The following is an 18,512-nucleotide window of genomic DNA, read 5'->3' as shown; positions in this document are numbered from 1 at the left end:
ACCGGAAAAATATGAAAATATATAACATAGTTAGAAAACGTGCCTCCTATAACCATGGCCTTGGGGGAGGGGGTTACAGTTCAAGAGTAGATTCCTGACTAGAGAGAAGTAAGCTATTCCTGACACATTAACCTGGCAAAATACAAGTCTGGCAGTAGATTGCAGAGCTAGAGCTAACTCAGGGATGTGAACAAAAAATATTTCTTTACAAAAACCTTATTGTGTTTATTGTTTAGATACGTCACATGTGGTTTGAAAGAAGATAACTCCAGGCTGAGATTAGTTTTTAAATCACTTTAATGCTGACCTCATTTCTTCTGTGTGAATGAAGGGTCCAGAGCCCCAAGATGTAAACACATCTCGGATGCTAATTCAATGAGTTTAGAACGATTTGACTACTCTAGCTCACTAATAATATACTCACCATTTCTTTTATTATTTAAGCTGCAAGATCAACCTAAAGAGAAATAGAAATAATATGAACTTTTAGGATTGTTTGATGGGTCCAATTTCCTGTTTTGTTTTTGTTTTTGTTTTTGTTTTTAGTTATTTCTGAGATATACATTTTGAATTTCCTGTTTTTTAAGGAAATTTTTTTAAGGAAGAGGAACTCACAAATCTTTCCAGTCTTCAAAGGAGTTTTAGATATTTGCCTCTAAATTCCTTTACATACTGTGACAATATATAGCTTTTTGGGAAAAAAAAATCCTGCAATAAATATCTGAACGCCTGTCTTTTAATAGTCTTTTGATCTTAATCAGGCTTTTGATATAATGTAATTTTAAAAAAACCCACATTTTTCTTTTGTTTCTAGATCCACCAATTTCAGGCAAGAGGCCTGTCTACCTCTTCTAATCCTGTATCCTTCAGATCCTACCTTCTCAGCCATCCTTCTCCAAAAATAGCCTATCATTACATCTTTTGAATAACTGCTGTTATTCTAACATGTGAATGTTAAGTTTACTTTCTCTGTTTACATTTAAAAAAAGATGCTTATGTCTCACATTAAATTTGTCTCAAAGTTTCCACAATTTTGGGTGATAGGAATATGCTTCTAAAATGACATGTTCCATAGACAGATAAGAAGTATTCTTTTCACACAATAGAACAAGAATCTTAGGCCTAGGGAGGGAAAGTGTCTTTCCTGAAATTGAACCATGAGTCAGTCTCTGAAATAAAATCATATCATCTCAACTTGTAGAGGTCAGTTCCAAAATCTCACCTTCCTGTCATGTGAAAGGATGAAAAATCTTTTAAAATTGTATTCTTTTGTAAGTTTGTTGATCTCCTTTCTTAGTCAGCAAGGTTTTTTTTGTTTTTGTTTTTTTCCTGACTGGAAACGCAACAGAAACAGCATCTTATGCTACGATGAATGAAATGAAGTGTTGGGTTTGCAATGGTTTCTTCTCCACAATCTACTTAAAGATCAGAAGAGAATTCTAGATCCACAGTCTACTGTACAGGAGCAGGGCCAACTGAGGTCAAGAATCAAGAATCATTTTTTTTTCCTACGGCTTTTGGGTTTCATAAAGGCTTCCATAATTTAATAATGAATTACAGACTATCTAAGTAGCCTCTAGCTCTCTATGGAAGACTCTGAGCTACGTAAGACTGCTATTTTCACCTACATGTAGATAGTGGGAAAAACATGCTTGCAGACTCTTGGCTCTACCTTCTGTGTTTGTCTATGAAATTGAAAAGTTCTAATATACTCCGGAGGATCAAAATGTCTTTTGATAATCAACATAACTCTTCATGTTTCATTTTTCGATAAAATGATGACTATTGCTTATCATTCATATTTTATTTTTTAATTTAAAATAGAAAGGCCCAGAAGATGCACAGGCAGTTGAAATTCCTATAGGCAGTCTGAACACCCCCAACAGAAAATGTGAGTACCAATTTTAAAAATCCAAACATTAAATATAGAAAGTGTCATAGAAAGAGGTTATATCTGTTTTGAAATAAATATGTGAAAACCATGTAAATTTCATATTGGGTATGTATTTCATTATTAAAACTTTTGCAATGAAATTTTTAATAAGAGCTCATTCCTATCAGTCTTTGAAACCTACTACACATTAATATCAGTGTTACTTCATTGTTTAAAAATGTTTTCCCCAATGGCTTAAAACTGATCCTCTGGAAACTTCGATTAGTGTAAATACTTACGTGGTTATCAAGGCTCGTTTAAAATCCTGCTTACATGATGATTTGAGCCTTTTACTTCCCATGAAGTCTGGAGACAGTACTGTTTTTTTGTCTTCTATCACAGTCTACTGATAATTCATCACAAATGTCTATCTCCTTTATGATATTGTCGTTAACATGGTGGAGTTCAAATCAGTGCTATCTCATTATTCACATCTTATGCTATAACTCATTTGTTTGTATAATTTGCACCCAGTCTTCTTCTTTCTATGATTTTCCCTATTTCTGAATTTTTTTTTGTGTGTGATTTTTTTAAATTAATTAATTAATTTATTTATTTATTTTTATTTTTGGCTGTGTTGGGTCTTCGTTTCTGTGCAAGGGCTTTCTCTAGTTGTGGCGAGCGGGGGCCACTCTCCATCGCGGTGCGCGGGTCTCTCACTGTCACGGCCTCTCTTGTTGCGGAGCACAGGCTCCAGACGCGCAGGCTCAGTAATTGTGGCTCACGGGCCTAGTCGCTCCGCAGCATGTGGGATCTTCCCAGACCAGGGCTCGAACCCGTGTCCCCTGCATTGGCAGGCAGACTCTCAACCACTGCGCCACCAGGGAAGCCCCCCTATTTCTGAATTTGATTAACCAATTTTGGTTAGGACTTTATTCCCTTTTGCTCATGCTTCTGAATAGTTCTTAGAACTTTTTTTTTTTAAAGGCCTGTGTTGGTTTTCATCAGTTGCTCCTGAATCCTTGCCCCATTTTTCTCACTGGTATTACTCTTTTGTAAACACACTTCTCAATAGTTTAATGTTAAGCAGTCATGATTAGTTATGCCCATTCTATCAGAATAAGTTAGTTACCTGAGGAGAAAAAGAGGTATTTATTGAACACTTATTATATGCCAGGCACAATGCTAAACACATGACATGGATTATCTCATTTAATCCTCTTACACTTTACTGAAGTAAGAATAATTAATATCCAAATTACACAAATGAAGAGACCAGTCATTAGAGAGGGTAAGTCACTGCCCAGGACTACATAGCTACTAAACTCTAGCATTGAGGAACTAAGAAATGCTAACGCAGCAACAATTTCCTTGTGATCATTCATTCAGGCATGCATCCCTGTATTTTTTCACATTCTTTCATTCATTCAAGAAATGTTTGGGCTTCTTGGGTGGTGCAGTGGTTAAGAACCCGCCTGCCAATGCAGGGGACACGGGTTCGAGCCCTGGTCCAGGAAGATCCCACATGCCACGGAGCAACTAGGCCCATGCGCCGCAACTACTGAGCCTGCGCTCTAGAGCCCGCGAGCCACAACTACTGAAGCCCACGCACCTAGAGCCGGTGCTCTGCAACAAGAGAAGCCACCGCAATGAGAAGCCCGTGCACCGCAACAAAGAGTAGCCCGCTTGCCGCAACTAGAGAAAGCCCACACATAGCCATGAAGACCCAACACAGCCAAAAATAATAAATAAATAAAATAAATGAATTAAAAAAAATGTTTGAGCATGTTTTAGGCGCTGTGATTTGCACTGGGGAATAAAATTAAGAATGTTCTTTATCCCTAGTTTGCAATGTGGTTGAGGATATAAATGCTAATAAGAACAAACAAGGTAGTAGCAATCACTGTTCTGAATGTGTTTGATGTTTTCACGCCTGTAATTTATTTATATGATTCAAAATATGTAATTACGTAGTCTGTCCAATTCTTTTTTCAGGACATTGGTACTGATATTTTTCCTTCTAAATCTTTAGTTCCAGGAGAAATTTTAGAATGCCTGGCACCTAGAAGGTATATCAGAGACATTTCTTTGTATTTGTTTTTAGAAGAAAGGAAGTGGAAAGAAGTCTATACCTAGTCAAATTAGGAGCAGAGAGTGGTTGTAATAATGGAAGTGGAAGTAATAATGATGGTCTTATTCAAATATTTTGTAGACCTCATATCTTTCTACTTCAGATATCAATCTTGGCATACAGAATGATTAGTGAACAAATCCAAATTCGATTATGCAACTGCCCTTTTTACCAGGGACATATTGAATTAGCTTCAAATATTTGATTACTTGTTTCATATTACCTCATTGGTGGAACTCAGGATGTGAAAGTCCTATCCACAGTCTGATTTTTTTTTTTTAAAGATTTATTTATTGATTGATTGATTGCTATGTTGGGTCTTCGTTTCTGTGCGAGGGCTTTCTCTAGTTGCGGCAAGCGGGGGCCACTCTTCATCGCGGTGCGTGGGCCTCTCACTGTCGTGACCTCTCTTGTTGCGGAGCACAGGCTCCAGACGCGCAGGCTCAGTAGTTGTGGCTCACGGGCCGAGCTGCTCCGCAGCGTGTGGGATCTTCCCAGACCAGGGCTTGAACCCGTGTGCCCTGCATTGGCAGGCAGATTCTCAACCACTGCGCCACCAGGGAAGCCCCACAGTCTGATTTAAATAAACAAAAATCAACATGATACAAGATCCAGCCTGGGTATTACCATGGAAAACCTCTGATAAGTCAGAAATGTGGAGCTCAGAATGACTTCCATGTACCGAAGGAAAGATAAAATATTATTGATAGTTCTGTAATGAGTACATTGATTTGCCAGCGAACGCTTGTCTTATCTTCCACTGAGTAATGTTTCAATTGTCTTAAACAACATGCACAATGTGCTCCTTGTTGTTTATACGCAAATATGTATATTTGCCTTGTGGCTTGTTACATGGTCATGATCTGACATTTAGAAACCCATCATCAGAGATAACAAAATAATAGGCAACAAAAATAGGCTGCAGTGTTTCTTGGCAAAGTATAAATTGGGTAAATGTTTTCCATCCAAATATATGCTGTTAATATCAAAACTGTACGTATGCATACACACAGGCATGGATTGGAAATCACAGTTTATTTGTATGCTGCAATGTTGTCACATGGATTACTTTAAATTATTTGATTTTATTTCCACAAAGAAGAGCTTTACTTCTGAAAATCGGCAGGAACAGCTGAGTGACCTGTTTGCATTTTTAGGCTCAGAGAGCTTCCAGGCAATGCCAATAAGAACTCTCTGAATTCAATACTTTGATATTTATTCTGTATTTTTATGACTGTTGCCTAAAACCTTCTCATTTTTGTTAAAGAATGAAATGAATTAGGAAACCACCAGAACGATAGAACTGAGTCTCACTGTGGTGGTTCTAAATAAAGCATGATTTTGAGAAGTAAAACGCATGGGATGTCTTTCCAACACAGGCAATACATTTATCTCCTGGCTGATAGTCTGGGCTAGATCTGCTGTTTACTGAAGTTCCTTATTTCACAGTGTGGGCTATGAAATAAGTCAAATCATATCCCCCCAGTAAACCATATTACAATACAGTCCCTCCACAGTCTTAGACCAGGTAACAGAAGCCAGAAGGTAACCTCTTCCTATTTTTGAGTGTCCAGTTATTAGAATATTGTGGGCAGTTCTAATAGTAACAATAGCAACTCCTAACACCTGTCACACAGTATACATCAACTGAGTAATTAGACTACAGCAATTGATTTTAATGGCTGTTCTTATCAAATGGTATACCTAGGTAGTTCACTGTCAGAATATGTGTTATCCCTGGAATACTTTTTGTATTTGTTAATGGTTCCAACCCATAATACTAATACACAGTTTTAGGTTTTTGAAAACAGAAATTCTGTCCGTCAAAAACTTGAACCCAACTGTGATCTAATTATTTCATTAATTAAACCCATTATGGTCCAGTTTATTTAATTGGCTGTCTACTAATCAGGTAATGTATATAATGTAATAGAATCGCATGAAGACAGCTTCTCTTTATTTCATTCAACATCTAGTTGGTCTAGTCAGAAAGACAGAACATTCAGTAAATGTTCCAAAGCTAACTTTGGGATCGGAAGGGATGGAAGCGGTTCTGCCGTGGTCACATTTGGGGAGTGAAGGAGGCAGTGCGGGAGGGTGGTTAGCACCAACCAGAAAGTGGAACGATCACAAAGTGGCAGGAGCTTGACAGGTGACTCCAGGAGACCGACACGAGGGGCACTCTGACTCAGGGGACAGTTTCAGAAAATAGACTCCATTTTAATGACATTCTGCCCCGAGGGTCTTAAATTATTTAAAAATGCTTCACAAAAGACATTATGTGGAAAGGTCATCGAATGTATTTTGGAAAGTTATTAACAGTGTTATTTTTATCTTCTTTTGGCACAGCTGAACAGGAGGACAGAAGAGCGAATGCCCTAACTTATCTCATAATTAGACCCGTTAGAAAAATGGTGACCATAAATCCAAGCGTGCCCTTATCGGCTGCCGTATTCGCATCTCCAGTCCTGACCTATTTTGAAAGCTGAGACAAAGTGGAGTTACTTAATCTGGTGCAATTTAAGGATGTCGAGGCTGGAGGGGAAAGTTGGTCGTAACTGAAGGATTCCATGAACTATGTAGTGCTCTGTTCATGCTTCTTACACCTTTTTTTTGGTTCTTTAGGCAAAACCATTAGCTTGTTAGCAATAATGATCCTGGTTGGGGACAGCCTGCATAATTTTGCAGATGGTCTAGTCATAGGAGCGGCCTTCTCATCTTCATCCGAGTCAGGAGTGACCACAACAATTGCTATCTTGTGTCATGAAATTCCCCACGAAATGGGTAAGTCTGACGGTAGAATCACTCTTCCTGCTTGCTGAGAAAATCATAATATATTTCTAGCCATGGTTTACTAGGCTTCTTTTTCCAACACATGATTGAAAGATGAATACTTTCTGTTCATAATTTATTTAAACCATCAAAAGCAAAGAACTGGAAAAACAATTCCTGTACCTCAAGATAGAATTCAATTAGACCCCTTTATGATATTTCCTGGATCCAGAAGTGACTCTATTTGGATTCTGGAGAATTCTATATGGGAGACAGTCATTAAAGGTGGGGGGAAGGGATAAATTAGGAGGTTGGGATTAAGATATACACACTACTATATATAAAATAGATAATCTACAAGGACCTACTGTATAGCACCAGGAACTCTGCTCAATACTCTGTAATAACCTATATGGGAAAAGAATCTAAAAAACAATGGATGTATGTATATGTATAACTGAACCACTTTGCTGTACAACCGAGACTAACACAGCATTGTAAATCAACTATACCCCAATACAAAATAAAAATTAAATTTAAAAATAAATAAAAATAAAAATACTGGCATAATAAAAATATTCTTTAAATTTTTTAAAAAAGAACTTCAGCAAAAACTTCAAAATCTGCATATTAAATGTGGGAAAAACATTAATAGGAGAACTTTTGATCCATTATGTCAGCAAACAGACCAATGAGATAAACTAACATTTAAATTAAAGCCAAACCATGGTTTCATCAACCTGATTTATACAAAATGTCTAAAGCCAAGTGTAACATTGAAATGACAGGCGTATGGTATCAGATTCATATAAGACACTTTTTCTGGATAATCTTAATCACCCATGTAATTCAAATCCTGCCTCCCAGGAACGAAGAGGAGACGGAATAGACATTTCTGAAACAGGTCCAGAAAGAGGAGAGGCTGGTCCCAGGCACACGCGTGCCCTAGAAAGAGGGCTTTTGGCAGTCACTCTTTCTTATCTCACTTTCACATTTACATTGCCCACTTGGGCCACCCCTGACCTCTTGGGTTCTGTGTCTATTGCCCAAAGTCCTGTCACTCATCATCACTGACCCATTCCTCTCTGAGGAGTTTATCCAAGGTCCTTCCTGAATCCGTTAAGACATACCTGGTCTGGGGGCCATATTGTATGGTCCTATTTTAGCTACTATAATAAAACCCAACAGAGGTGGGTGACAGTCTGCGACAGGCCAGCAAAAATGTCTGAAGACCTGTTCATAGTATTAATTACGCAAGAGAACTAGGAAACTGAGTCCCCAGGCTGTCTCTTTTTTAAATTTTTTTATTGAAGTATAGTTGATTTACAATGTTGTGTCAATTTCTGCTGCATAGCAAACTGACTCAGTTATACACATATAGACATTCTTTTTTATATTCTTTTCCATTATGTCTCTTTATTGAACTTCAGCCTCTTCTCAATCCCCAAACTAAGAAATAGAGCCCCTCAGATTACAAGATCATTCTTCTTTTGGAGGAAAAGTGTAGAGGGAATAAGGTCATTTTTCTATAATCATTAAGGTAGTAAAACATTTTCTAAAGGAAAAATCTGTTTTCCTAACCAACTTTTGCCATGATTTAAAAATCTCCTTAAGTCATTTTCTCTTTCTCCATAGCAGTTCCTGCCTAAGTAAAAAAAGAAAAGCCCATATAATGTTTACTACCTTGGGATTTTGCCTGGCAAGTTTCCAGGTAAAAAGCTTTAGAAATCCCAGGGCAGCAAGTACTTTATTTTACATTTGTCTAAGTTGAATATGTCACAGGACATTAGGAAGTAAAGAGTATGTCACAGTTCTCTCTGTATATACTATCTTCCAGAGCAGTAAAAGGAACAGAACTCTTGAAATGTAACTTCCTAAAGTATAATGAGTTAGGCTCTAAATGCTAGAGAAATATAGGAAAGTGTTTTATTAACTGATCATTCAATTTTACTTATAAAATTGGCCCCAGTTGCTGAAATTTGAAACAAACGAATAGCACACGAGTTGAATAAAGCCATCATCAGTTAAATGATAATTCTATTTTCTTTTCCCTTAAATTTCAGGAGACTTTGCTGTGCTCTTAAGCTCTGGACTTCCTATTAAGATTGCCATCCTGATGAATTTTATAAGTGCTTTAACTGCCTTCATAGGACTGTATATTGGTCTCTCGGTATCCACGGATCCATGTATTCAGAACTGGATCTTAACAGTTACTGCTGGGATGTTCTTATATTTGTCCTTGGTGGAAATGGTAAGCTTTGTGGTTTTTCTATTTTGTTTTTCCAAACACTAAAAATGCAAAACAGAGAAAAAGCGGCAGAACGGAAGGATCGATGAGGAGAAGAGAAGAAGAATATAGACAAAAGTATAAAAGAGTAGGGAAGTATTCTGTGCAATCCAAGAAAGTAAGCGGTAGGCAGAAGAAACGTAATTTGAGATTCAGAGAATATTGACATTCTTTTAACTGAAGTTAAGTGGAATGATTGAAACCTTTATAATTGTCAAAAAGTGATTGTCATTTCATTCTGCTCCAGCTTTGCATCTATAAAAGATGCCTATACTTCCAGCTGAAAAATGAAAAGTTCTGTTAAACAGCCAGTTGTTTTGTTTATACGTTAGAAAATATTTCAACTGAATTTGTCATTAAATTAAAGAGCTCTTTGGCTTAATGAACCAACCCATCTTTAAGTTGCCAAAGCGCTATCACGCTGGTGAAATGAGAAAGATTATTAGAGTATTGAGTCTCTAAAATTGCAATATATTTTTCCTGAAGAGGTCCTTGCTGACATTAATGGTTAATTCAATCATCACGTTTCATCCCCTAGAATCTGAATTGAACCTGGGAAATTTCACTTTTTTTTTTGCCTCTTAAGTTCTGTTCTTTGCAAGATAAACCAGTTTTTTAAGGTCACCTTCTATTAGATTGTTTACAACTTACATGTCTTTTTTTTTTTTTTTGGCTGCGCCATGGGGCTTGGAGATTTTAGTTCCCTACCAGGGATTGAACCTGGGCTCCGGCTGTGAAAGTGCCAAGTCCTAACCACTGGACCACCAGGGAATCCCCTACAACTTACATGTCTTAAAATAAAAGTCATAATGATTTTCCTGTCTCATGGGAGGGAATAAGGCAAATTAAAATGGCATGAATTAACAAAAGAAATATATATTTTTAAAATCACCCATTTTTTTAAAGAAGTCTGTATTGAATTTGTTACAGTATTGCTTCTGTTTTATGGTTTGGTTTTTTGGCCACGAGGCATGTGGGATCTTAGCTCCCCAACCAGGGAATGAACCCGCGCCCCCTGCATTGGAAGGAAAAGTCTTAACCACTGGACCACCAGGGAAGTCCCAACAAAAGAAATATTTAAGACTTAAAATCAATAGAAAGCCAATCTGATCAGAAATAAAACATGTGATTACATGCATCCTGGAGCAGAAACATAAAATAAACAATCTTGAAGGTCATATGTGGAACAGGACCATTGGGGTTGACTAGTGATTCGGCAGAAACCAGCGATTGTCCTGGAAGTAAGTAAAGAGACTGTTTCATAAGGGAAAAAATCTGGAAGGCAGGAACCTGGGCTTATACAACCAGAACAGTGCATTCTATAAGCAGAATTCAAGAAGGGGACTCTTCAAGTAAAACCACCATCTTAAACTGAGCTGTAGGGACTTCCCTGGCGGTCCAGTGGTGAGGACTCCACTCTTCTACTGCTGGGGCTTGGGTGGGGAGGCATGGGTTCAATCCCTGGTCAGGGAACTAAGATCCCCCATGCCTGTCAGGGCACAGCCAAAAAAAAAAAAAAAAAACAAAACCCACTGTAAATGCTTCTGACTTTTTGGTGGTCTTTCTTAATTCTCATGAGATTCAAGTATATGAGGTAAACACCAAAATGTACTTTCATATTTGGAAATGTTCTTACATATTGTCTATGATACTCGGGGAATTCCCTAATCTTGATAGTGAATATAGTCAAAGGTGCAGCTGATTCTACCCATCTTTTCTGAACCCTGGTCCCCAACCCGCAATCAGTGTTAGAGAACCCCACCATCCTTCCAGTTTGAGAAATCTGGATTTCTCGCCTTGTGTGACTTAGAAAGCACACGGCCACTCATCACTGAATGTCATGAGCTACCTTTTATTTAAAATGTCTGTAGATCCGTCCTTAAGTTCACTCTGGAGCCTCCTGATTTTCAGCTTTGCGTTTCTTTTTTTTTTTTTTTAAACATCTTTATTGGAGTATAATTGCTTTACAATGGTGGGTTAGTTTCTGCTTTATAACAAAGTGAATCCGTTATACATATACATATGTCCCCATATCTCTTCTCTCTTGCGTCTCCCTCCCTCCCACCCTCCCTATCCCACCCCTCTAGGTGGTCACAACAGCTTTGCATCTCTAATTCCTTTTTTCTTTAGGAGTTCGTTGGGAGAAGTTGCTATATTCTTTTGAAGTTGCTTTTGTGTTTTAACACAGTGTAGTCTCTCTTCAAGTATGATGGATGTGTATGTATGTAGTTAGTCCTTTCTCTTTGTCTCCTAAAATTGACCTGAAAAGATGATCAAGAACCATTTGAGCCCTAAGCTAAAGACATCATTTTCCCCTCAATGTTTCTTCTCCCGGTCTTGTAAGGATAAAGAATTGCTTGTAAGAAAACAATGTGGCTGACATCCTATGAAATTCTAACTAGAAGAAATCCTGACCTTACTGCAAATTACTATTGGCCAAAGAAAAATCAGCGTCCTGGCAAAAAGACAGGAAAGAAAATACTCTGAGTTTCCTGGGGCGACTTGCTATAATCCAGGTCACCTGCTCTCACGGCCTTTTGAGTAACTTCTAAACAAATACAGCTCTTTCACATAGTGGCAAGTTTAACTGTTGTACTCTGGGGCCATGCCAAAGAAAATACTTTTCTTGTCATTTCAAGGGAAGAAAACAAGGTTTCAAGACTCTGTACAACAGCAAAGAAAATAAATGACAGCAACTAAAGGGTAAGGGGGAATACTTTCATTCACTGGCTATTTACCAAATTCTGGAAATCTACCAGGGATCTTCTGAGCAGGGTTAATGTGAAAAGATTAGCTAGATTTTTGCTTTGCTTATTTGTTTCAAAGAAATTGGGTGTGTTATTTCAAACTCCTAAAAGGAAAAGAACTGGGGGCAAAAATGGGGCCATTAATAATGATGCCAGCAAAGCAGAAAGTCTTCACTAGGGAAGTCTGCCAGCCTGAAATTCTCCAAAGTGGCATTGCCTTATCCAAACACACCACCTCCCAGTTCCACTGAATAGTTTCTAAGTAAGTTAAGAATGAATGCAGCTCTGGGTGGCCAGAGGAAATTCATTCTCTATGATAAAGATCCATGTGCTAGACTGGGTTTCCCCAAAACAGAGTCTAAGACAAAGGCGTGTGTGAAGTCAGTCAGCTTGGGAGGTGATCCCAGGGAACAGGACTGAAGGGCAGGTGGAGTGAAACAGAGAAGGAAAAAAAAGTCAATAAAACAATGGGTTTTTATTAAGTTCAATACCACCATGGGGCGTCCACCACACGGGACCTACTGAGGGGGCTTCTGTCCCCATTGTTCGTTGGTCCCATAAGCATCACCTCCCACATTTCAGGTGATACATGCCTGAGTGCCACGGGAGTTCCCTGGCAGTCCCATGCCATCACACTGAGGAGCCCAGGGCAAGAGAAAGAGGAATGTAGTAGAGACCTGAAACAAGGCTTTGTGCAGGACTAGTTAACGCCCTCTTGGAAATGGTCTCTGCAGCAGTAGCTGGGGTGAGAGATGGGCTGAAAGAATATGAAATAGCACACACGTGCTGGCCATTAACAGTTGGCCCCTTCCACCACTCAAATATGCTCCTGGTCTCCTTCACTTTGGAATTCCATCTATACCAAAGCCCCTGCAGAGCGGTAGACAGCAAAAAACTCCACAAAGACTTAATACAACGTAGTTAGTGGAAACAATCTCTAAACCCTACTGGTCTTATTTGATATTCATGATCTATGTCCTTCCAGCAGACAATCTTGATTCTCCCCACCTTCAGGCAGCACTTTGGCTGACCTCGATTTCATTCCTGGTAGGGACACCCAGATCTTCCCTGAGGGATCCGCTTTGTCCTTGCCAGGCTATAGTTCCTGTGGTTGCCTGTTCACCATTGTCACCAGGCACGGAAGCACCAAGAAAGGCTCCAAGGAATTCTCAGGTTTCCAGATACAGTCCTTGCTTACTCCATTGTGTAGCAATCACCCTACTCCTCATGGTAACCACTGACAGTTGTTCCCATCAGCATAATAACTTTTTTCTCTATTGGTTGATCCATTAGCATGAGATGCTCAAGTGACCGGGTGGTAGACATAACTTCAAGTTCAGTGGAAACATTCCCTGGTGTATTCTCCTCAAGAACAAGGATCTGTGTGATCTGATGGTGCTAAAGTTTGCAGGAACAGGAAGCACAAATTCTAAAAGCAGAAAAACTGGCAATGATTATATACCATTGCTTCATGATTTTGCTTATTGTTTCTGCTCTTATTTCTATTATTTCTTCCTTCTACTCACTTTGCATTTAATTTTCTGATCATTTTCTGGCTTCATGAGATGGAACGATGTATCTTTGATTTTAAATATTTTCTCCTTTCCTAGTATAAGCATTTAAAGCTGTAAATTTCCCTCTAAGCACTGCTTTGCTGAATCTCATGTATTTTAATATGTTCTGTTTCCAGTACTGGTCATTTTGAAATGTTTTTAAACATTCACAACATCTCATGATTTTTTCTTATTTGACCCATGTACTATATGGAAGTATGTTGCCTAATTTCTCAATATTTATAGCTTTAAAAAGTATCTTTTCGTTATTTATTTTAACTCTTGCATAGTCAGAGAATATACTTCGTATTATTTTAGCCCTTTGAAATATTCTGAGACTTTTTTTATGGCCCAGAATATGGTCTATCCTGGTGAATGACCCCATGTGCACTTCAAAATTACATGAGTGCAACTGCTGTTGGGTGAGGGGTTCTGTGAATGTCAATTAAGTCAGGCTGGTTGATAGTGTTATTCATATTTTCAAATTCCATAATGATTTTTTTCTCCACTAGTTCTGTTAATTATTGAGGGAATGATTGAGGGAGTTAGAATACAGACCTAACTTTGTGGGTTTCCCTATTTCTTTCTTAGTTCTATCAATTTTGCTTCATGCATTTGACACTCTGATATTAGATGCATGCATATATAGGGCTGCTACGTCTTATTAATTGAATTGATACTTTTATCACCATGAACGATTCCTCTTTATCTCTGGTAAAAGTCCTTGTCCTAAGTCTCCTTTGCCTGATGTTAATATAGTCACACCTGCTTTCCTGCTTACTATTTGCACAGAATATGGAAAGTAGGTGGTAGGGCTTTGAAAGAATATTTGAAGTGACGTAACAGGAGAAATGTCTGATACAATCAGCAGTGTGATTAATATGTTAATATCCATGTATCTTGTTTATCTTATTTCCCTAAATCTTATTTATAACAAATCTATTGGTTTGTGGTCTTTTTCATACTCCCATATTTGCTACAAAGATTTCATGAGATTTGTTCTTTATAGATATAATAGCCCCTGAAAGATATACATGTCCTAGTCTTGGAAGGTTGTGAATATGTTATCTCACATATGAAAAGAAACTATGCAGGTGTGATTAAGGTTTAGAACCCAGAGATGGGAAGATTACCCTGGATTATCTGGGTGGTCTCAATCTAATCACCAGTTCTTAAAAGTGGAAAACCTTCCCCAGCTGTGGTCAGACAAAGATATGTGATGACAGAAAGGTCAGAGAGATTTGACGTTGCTGAATTTGAAATTGGAGGAAGGGGACCAGGAGCCAGGAACTCAGGCAGCCTCTAGAAGCTGGAAAAGGCAAAGAAACAGATTATCCCCTAAAGAATCCAAAATGGAAAAATATGTTACCAAATTCAGGTCTGGCTGCTCGCCGCTGGAAAATCAATACCCGAGAGGCAGTTGTTAGTAGAAAGGAAAATTGCTTTTAATCAGAATGCTGGTGATCTGGGGAGATGATTGACTCAGTGTGCCCCAAAAACCATCTGCTTGGCCATGAAAGTTTTTAAAGGGAAAAACGGAGGTAATCTCAGTTAATCATTGAGATGGGGGTCAGAGTCGTCACCATTCCCCGCTGCATGCAGGCTTGTTGACTTCTTGTGATCTTTCTTTAGATGCTGTCTTGTTCACACAGTTTGTCCGCACTGTTTGTTCACGAGATTACTGAAGGGGAAGCAAGGGAAGAGATCTGGTCACCTGTTAATTACTTATTCTTCATTTCTACTTCTTTGATCTACAGAAAGGACCAACAAGTCAGGCAAGGTATTGCGTGAGCACAAGATCTGATAGGTGTGCTAGGGCTGGAGATGAGTAGAGCATGGGGGTGCCTGATTGAAAAGTTAGTTACAGTGTAGCTTTGCTGAGTTGACAAAAAAGGGGGTTTCCTGCAAAGAGCTGTTTACAAATCCCCCCCCCCTCAGATATCATTCCATTTCTATGGGATTAGGGATGAAGGTCCGTCTTCTGTAGCTGCTTCATGCTGTGAAAGGGCCTCGAGGTCTTAGTGTGGAAGATATTGACATGGGTTTGAAGTTATTGACATGGGTTTGAAGTATCTCTTGGCTGACAGCTTCAGTGGCCCGTTTACATATAGGAGCAGAAAAAGCTACAATTATTTTGATGCCTACAAAGATACAGATTATTATGAGCAATAGTGTTAATCCCATTCTCTTAAGGCCAGTGCTTGGAATTGTGCGAGCCATAGATTCAGTTCTGCTCAAGATGGAGCAGCTTATGTCATGACTGCAGTCTGGGCATCATACAGTTAGCTCTTCCCTCTTGTGGCAATTACAGTATCTGTAAAACAACTCAGGAATGGGCATCAGACACTGTCTGTGACCCTATTATCCTAATCATTAACTGCTTGAACCTGCTCTTCTGTGACCCAGGAAGGCCTGGGAGATGTCAGCTTTTCTACAAACAAGAGGCAGAGGACATGGAGGGGCCATTTTACTTGGGGGGAGGGGGCCCACAGGGTTCTGCTCGGTTCCAAACACATTGATTTTAGCCTGGTGAGACCCAAGTCAAATTTCTGACCTACAGAACTGTAAGATAAACTTGTGTTGTTTTAAACCACCAGGTTAGTAGTGATTTGTTAACAGCAGCCATAGAAAACTAATATGTCTCTGTGCTACTAACCTTGGTTTAGATGTGCTCGGGAACAGAGGCAGCTATGTAGGAGCTTCTCATTCTGTCTGTGAACTGAAAATTCCTTCTAAGAAAATTCCCAGAACTAAAAAAATCAGGAAGATTTCTCATAGCCACCATCTCTAAAGTTTACAAAAATCTCTCAAATAGAAGGAAAAGACCAGTCCTGGAAGTACTGTTTTTTTCAGCAGTTTGGATAAGAGAGACTTTATTTTTAACGATATGATTTATTATTTAAAGAATAAGTTAATTCATTTTGAAGAGCATTATGTAGGTTATGCCAAGGAAAGGTTTATTTTGGATCTGAAACAAGATTCAAACCTTTAGGCACTTTTCCTGAGGTTTTAAATCCTGCAAAACTGTTTCCATAGCAACAAGCCCATAGAAATCTCAAGGGGCTATCATGATGGATATGACTGGAGATGTCTCTAGAATGGGGATAAGTGCACAGCTGCCTAGGATCTAGTATGTTAATAGCATCCAAGCTGATAGTGGAGGAGCTGTAACTCAGAGAATTGGGTACAGAAGAAGGAAGTGCCTACCAATTAATGCCAAAGCAAAAGAAACTCCCATGCCCCCTCCGTGTACATCACAGTGAATTAATTGAGAATATACCTTATTTCCAGCCCTCTCCCTCCACCAGTCTTTCTCACTACATAAATCTCTGGGTTGCTTCCTCTTCTGCTCTGCACTTGGGTTTTTTGTTTGTTTGTGTTTGGTTTTTTGTTTTGATGCTCTTTTAAAACTTCTTTTCACTGACATAATAATGGGAGAGGAAACAGTAAGATTAAAGAGGAATCACTTAGAACAATTTGCTTATCTACCTTCTTCTGGAAATAATATCCTCCAAGTAATATCACAGCCACCCTTTTGCCTGGAGCATTTTCCAATTACCAGATAATTTTCTTTGTATGAAAGGCAAGGTAAAGAATATTTTGAATTTTTGAACTTAGATCCTCTGCTTTGAAAATATACCCAAACACAGAAAAATAAGATCCATCTATGAAACCCACTCAGTAAATAGGATTATCAACAGTCCAGATGAAGGGCATTCATTGGCCTCTCTACAATTATTTTAGTTCAGTAACTATAACAGCTTTAAGATTGTGAATTGGGTAAAAAGAACATAAATTGACTGACAAAAGGGCCACCCTCCTAGCTAGGTTTCTCATCTCTTTAAAAGCAGGTGACTGTAATATTAAGCTATTCCTACACATTTAGGATATTGGTCCTATTCCCTGTTTCCATCATGCTTTCTTTATCTTCCAATTTATTGCATTTAATTGAGTCTTTCTTTCTCAGAGAACTTTAAATAAATCCAGTGCAATTCAATCAATAATCTATAATCCCAAATTGGCTCTGGTAAATGAATCCTTTATCCAAAAAAACTAGTAAGCTATCCTTTCTTTGAAGTTTGGCAATATCTAGGTGTAATGACCTTTAAACAATATTCATCTACAGAAAAGGGATATTTTGTTAGAAAAGACATAAAATAATCTTGATATGAATATTTGCTTTCAACAAATACTGTACTTGAAATCAATGTGTGTAACTGACATCGTTAAACACTCTTTTGCTGTGAAAAAATGAGAAGCATTTAAAAACCATTTCAGGCAGCACAATGAATATAATTTAACATTCACAATTATTTCTTCACAAAAGCAAGAAGTATGAAAATCATTCTTACCAACAATTTTGAAAGATTTCCATTCTCTTTCTGTAAAAAAAGAGATTTCTCTAAAAATCAGTCAAACCCTACACTTAGATATTTTCTACTGAGAAAATGATCAATAGGCCCAACTCTGATGAATGCTGAGCTCTGTAATTTTTAAAAATTGGCCACCAGAAATGTTTGTATTTTTTGCTCTTCATGTTTCTTTTCTTCTAACTAGTTTCTCAAACCATATGTGCATGCGTACACACATATATACACACACACATCTTCCAAAGCAATCCATTTCTTAGGAAAATATTACAGCTGGCTGATGACTCTCTTTGCTGAGCTTTACAATTAAGAGTTTGTCTAACTTAATTGCTTCCCCTAAGGAAAAAAATGGAGAAGTGAATTGTTAAATACAAGTTAGAAACAGGTAACATCTTTGTCTCTCTGAATTATATGTGACAATGATGTGGTCTTTGTCTTACAACTCGGTTTTCAAAAGAGAAATTTTCATTTATCTTCTGTTGCAAATGGCTTCATGAATTCCCTTGGGATACCACTGAGAAGGTAGAAACCTATAATATCTTGTATTTGAATATTTAACAAATAAAATATCTAATGCTGAATTTTTAAAAAGAACCTTATAAGCCTCCAGTTTGGTGATCTCAGACACACTGAGAGCTATGGCCCTTGCTTTCTTGCTTGGTAAGGAAAGTTAAAACTACTGTATTAAGTTGTTTTACAAACATAGCTACTAATTTTAAAAGACCTAAGTTTGAAACAGGACTTGTGTCAGTGGGAACAAATCTCCCAATTTCAGGATA

General features: G+C 38.1%; 1 protein-coding gene across 1 annotated transcript in view; it reads left to right on the top strand.

Annotated features, from left to right (window-relative positions):
* SLC39A12 (solute carrier family 39 member 12) overlaps positions 1 to 18,512 on the top strand; it is a 70,768-nt gene that overhangs the window by 36,437 nt on the left and 15,819 nt on the right. Inside the window, exons 9-11 of the mRNA XM_007196405.2 lie at positions 1,825 to 1,891; positions 6,630 to 6,788; positions 8,840 to 9,027. Of these exons, the coding sequence (XP_007196467.2) occupies positions 1,825 to 1,891; positions 6,630 to 6,788; positions 8,840 to 9,027 (414 nt within the window). The remainder of the gene's footprint in view (positions 1 to 1,824; positions 1,892 to 6,629; positions 6,789 to 8,839; positions 9,028 to 18,512) is intronic.

Source organism: Balaenoptera acutorostrata, chromosome 3 (genome assembly GCF_949987535.1).
Source record: "Balaenoptera acutorostrata chromosome 3, mBalAcu1.1, whole genome shotgun sequence".
In the NCBI taxonomy this organism is placed as follows: Eukaryota; Metazoa; Chordata; class Mammalia; order Artiodactyla; family Balaenopteridae; genus Balaenoptera; species Balaenoptera acutorostrata.
Note: the sequence above shows the minus strand (reverse complement) of the source record. Positions and strands in the feature narration are given on the sequence as shown.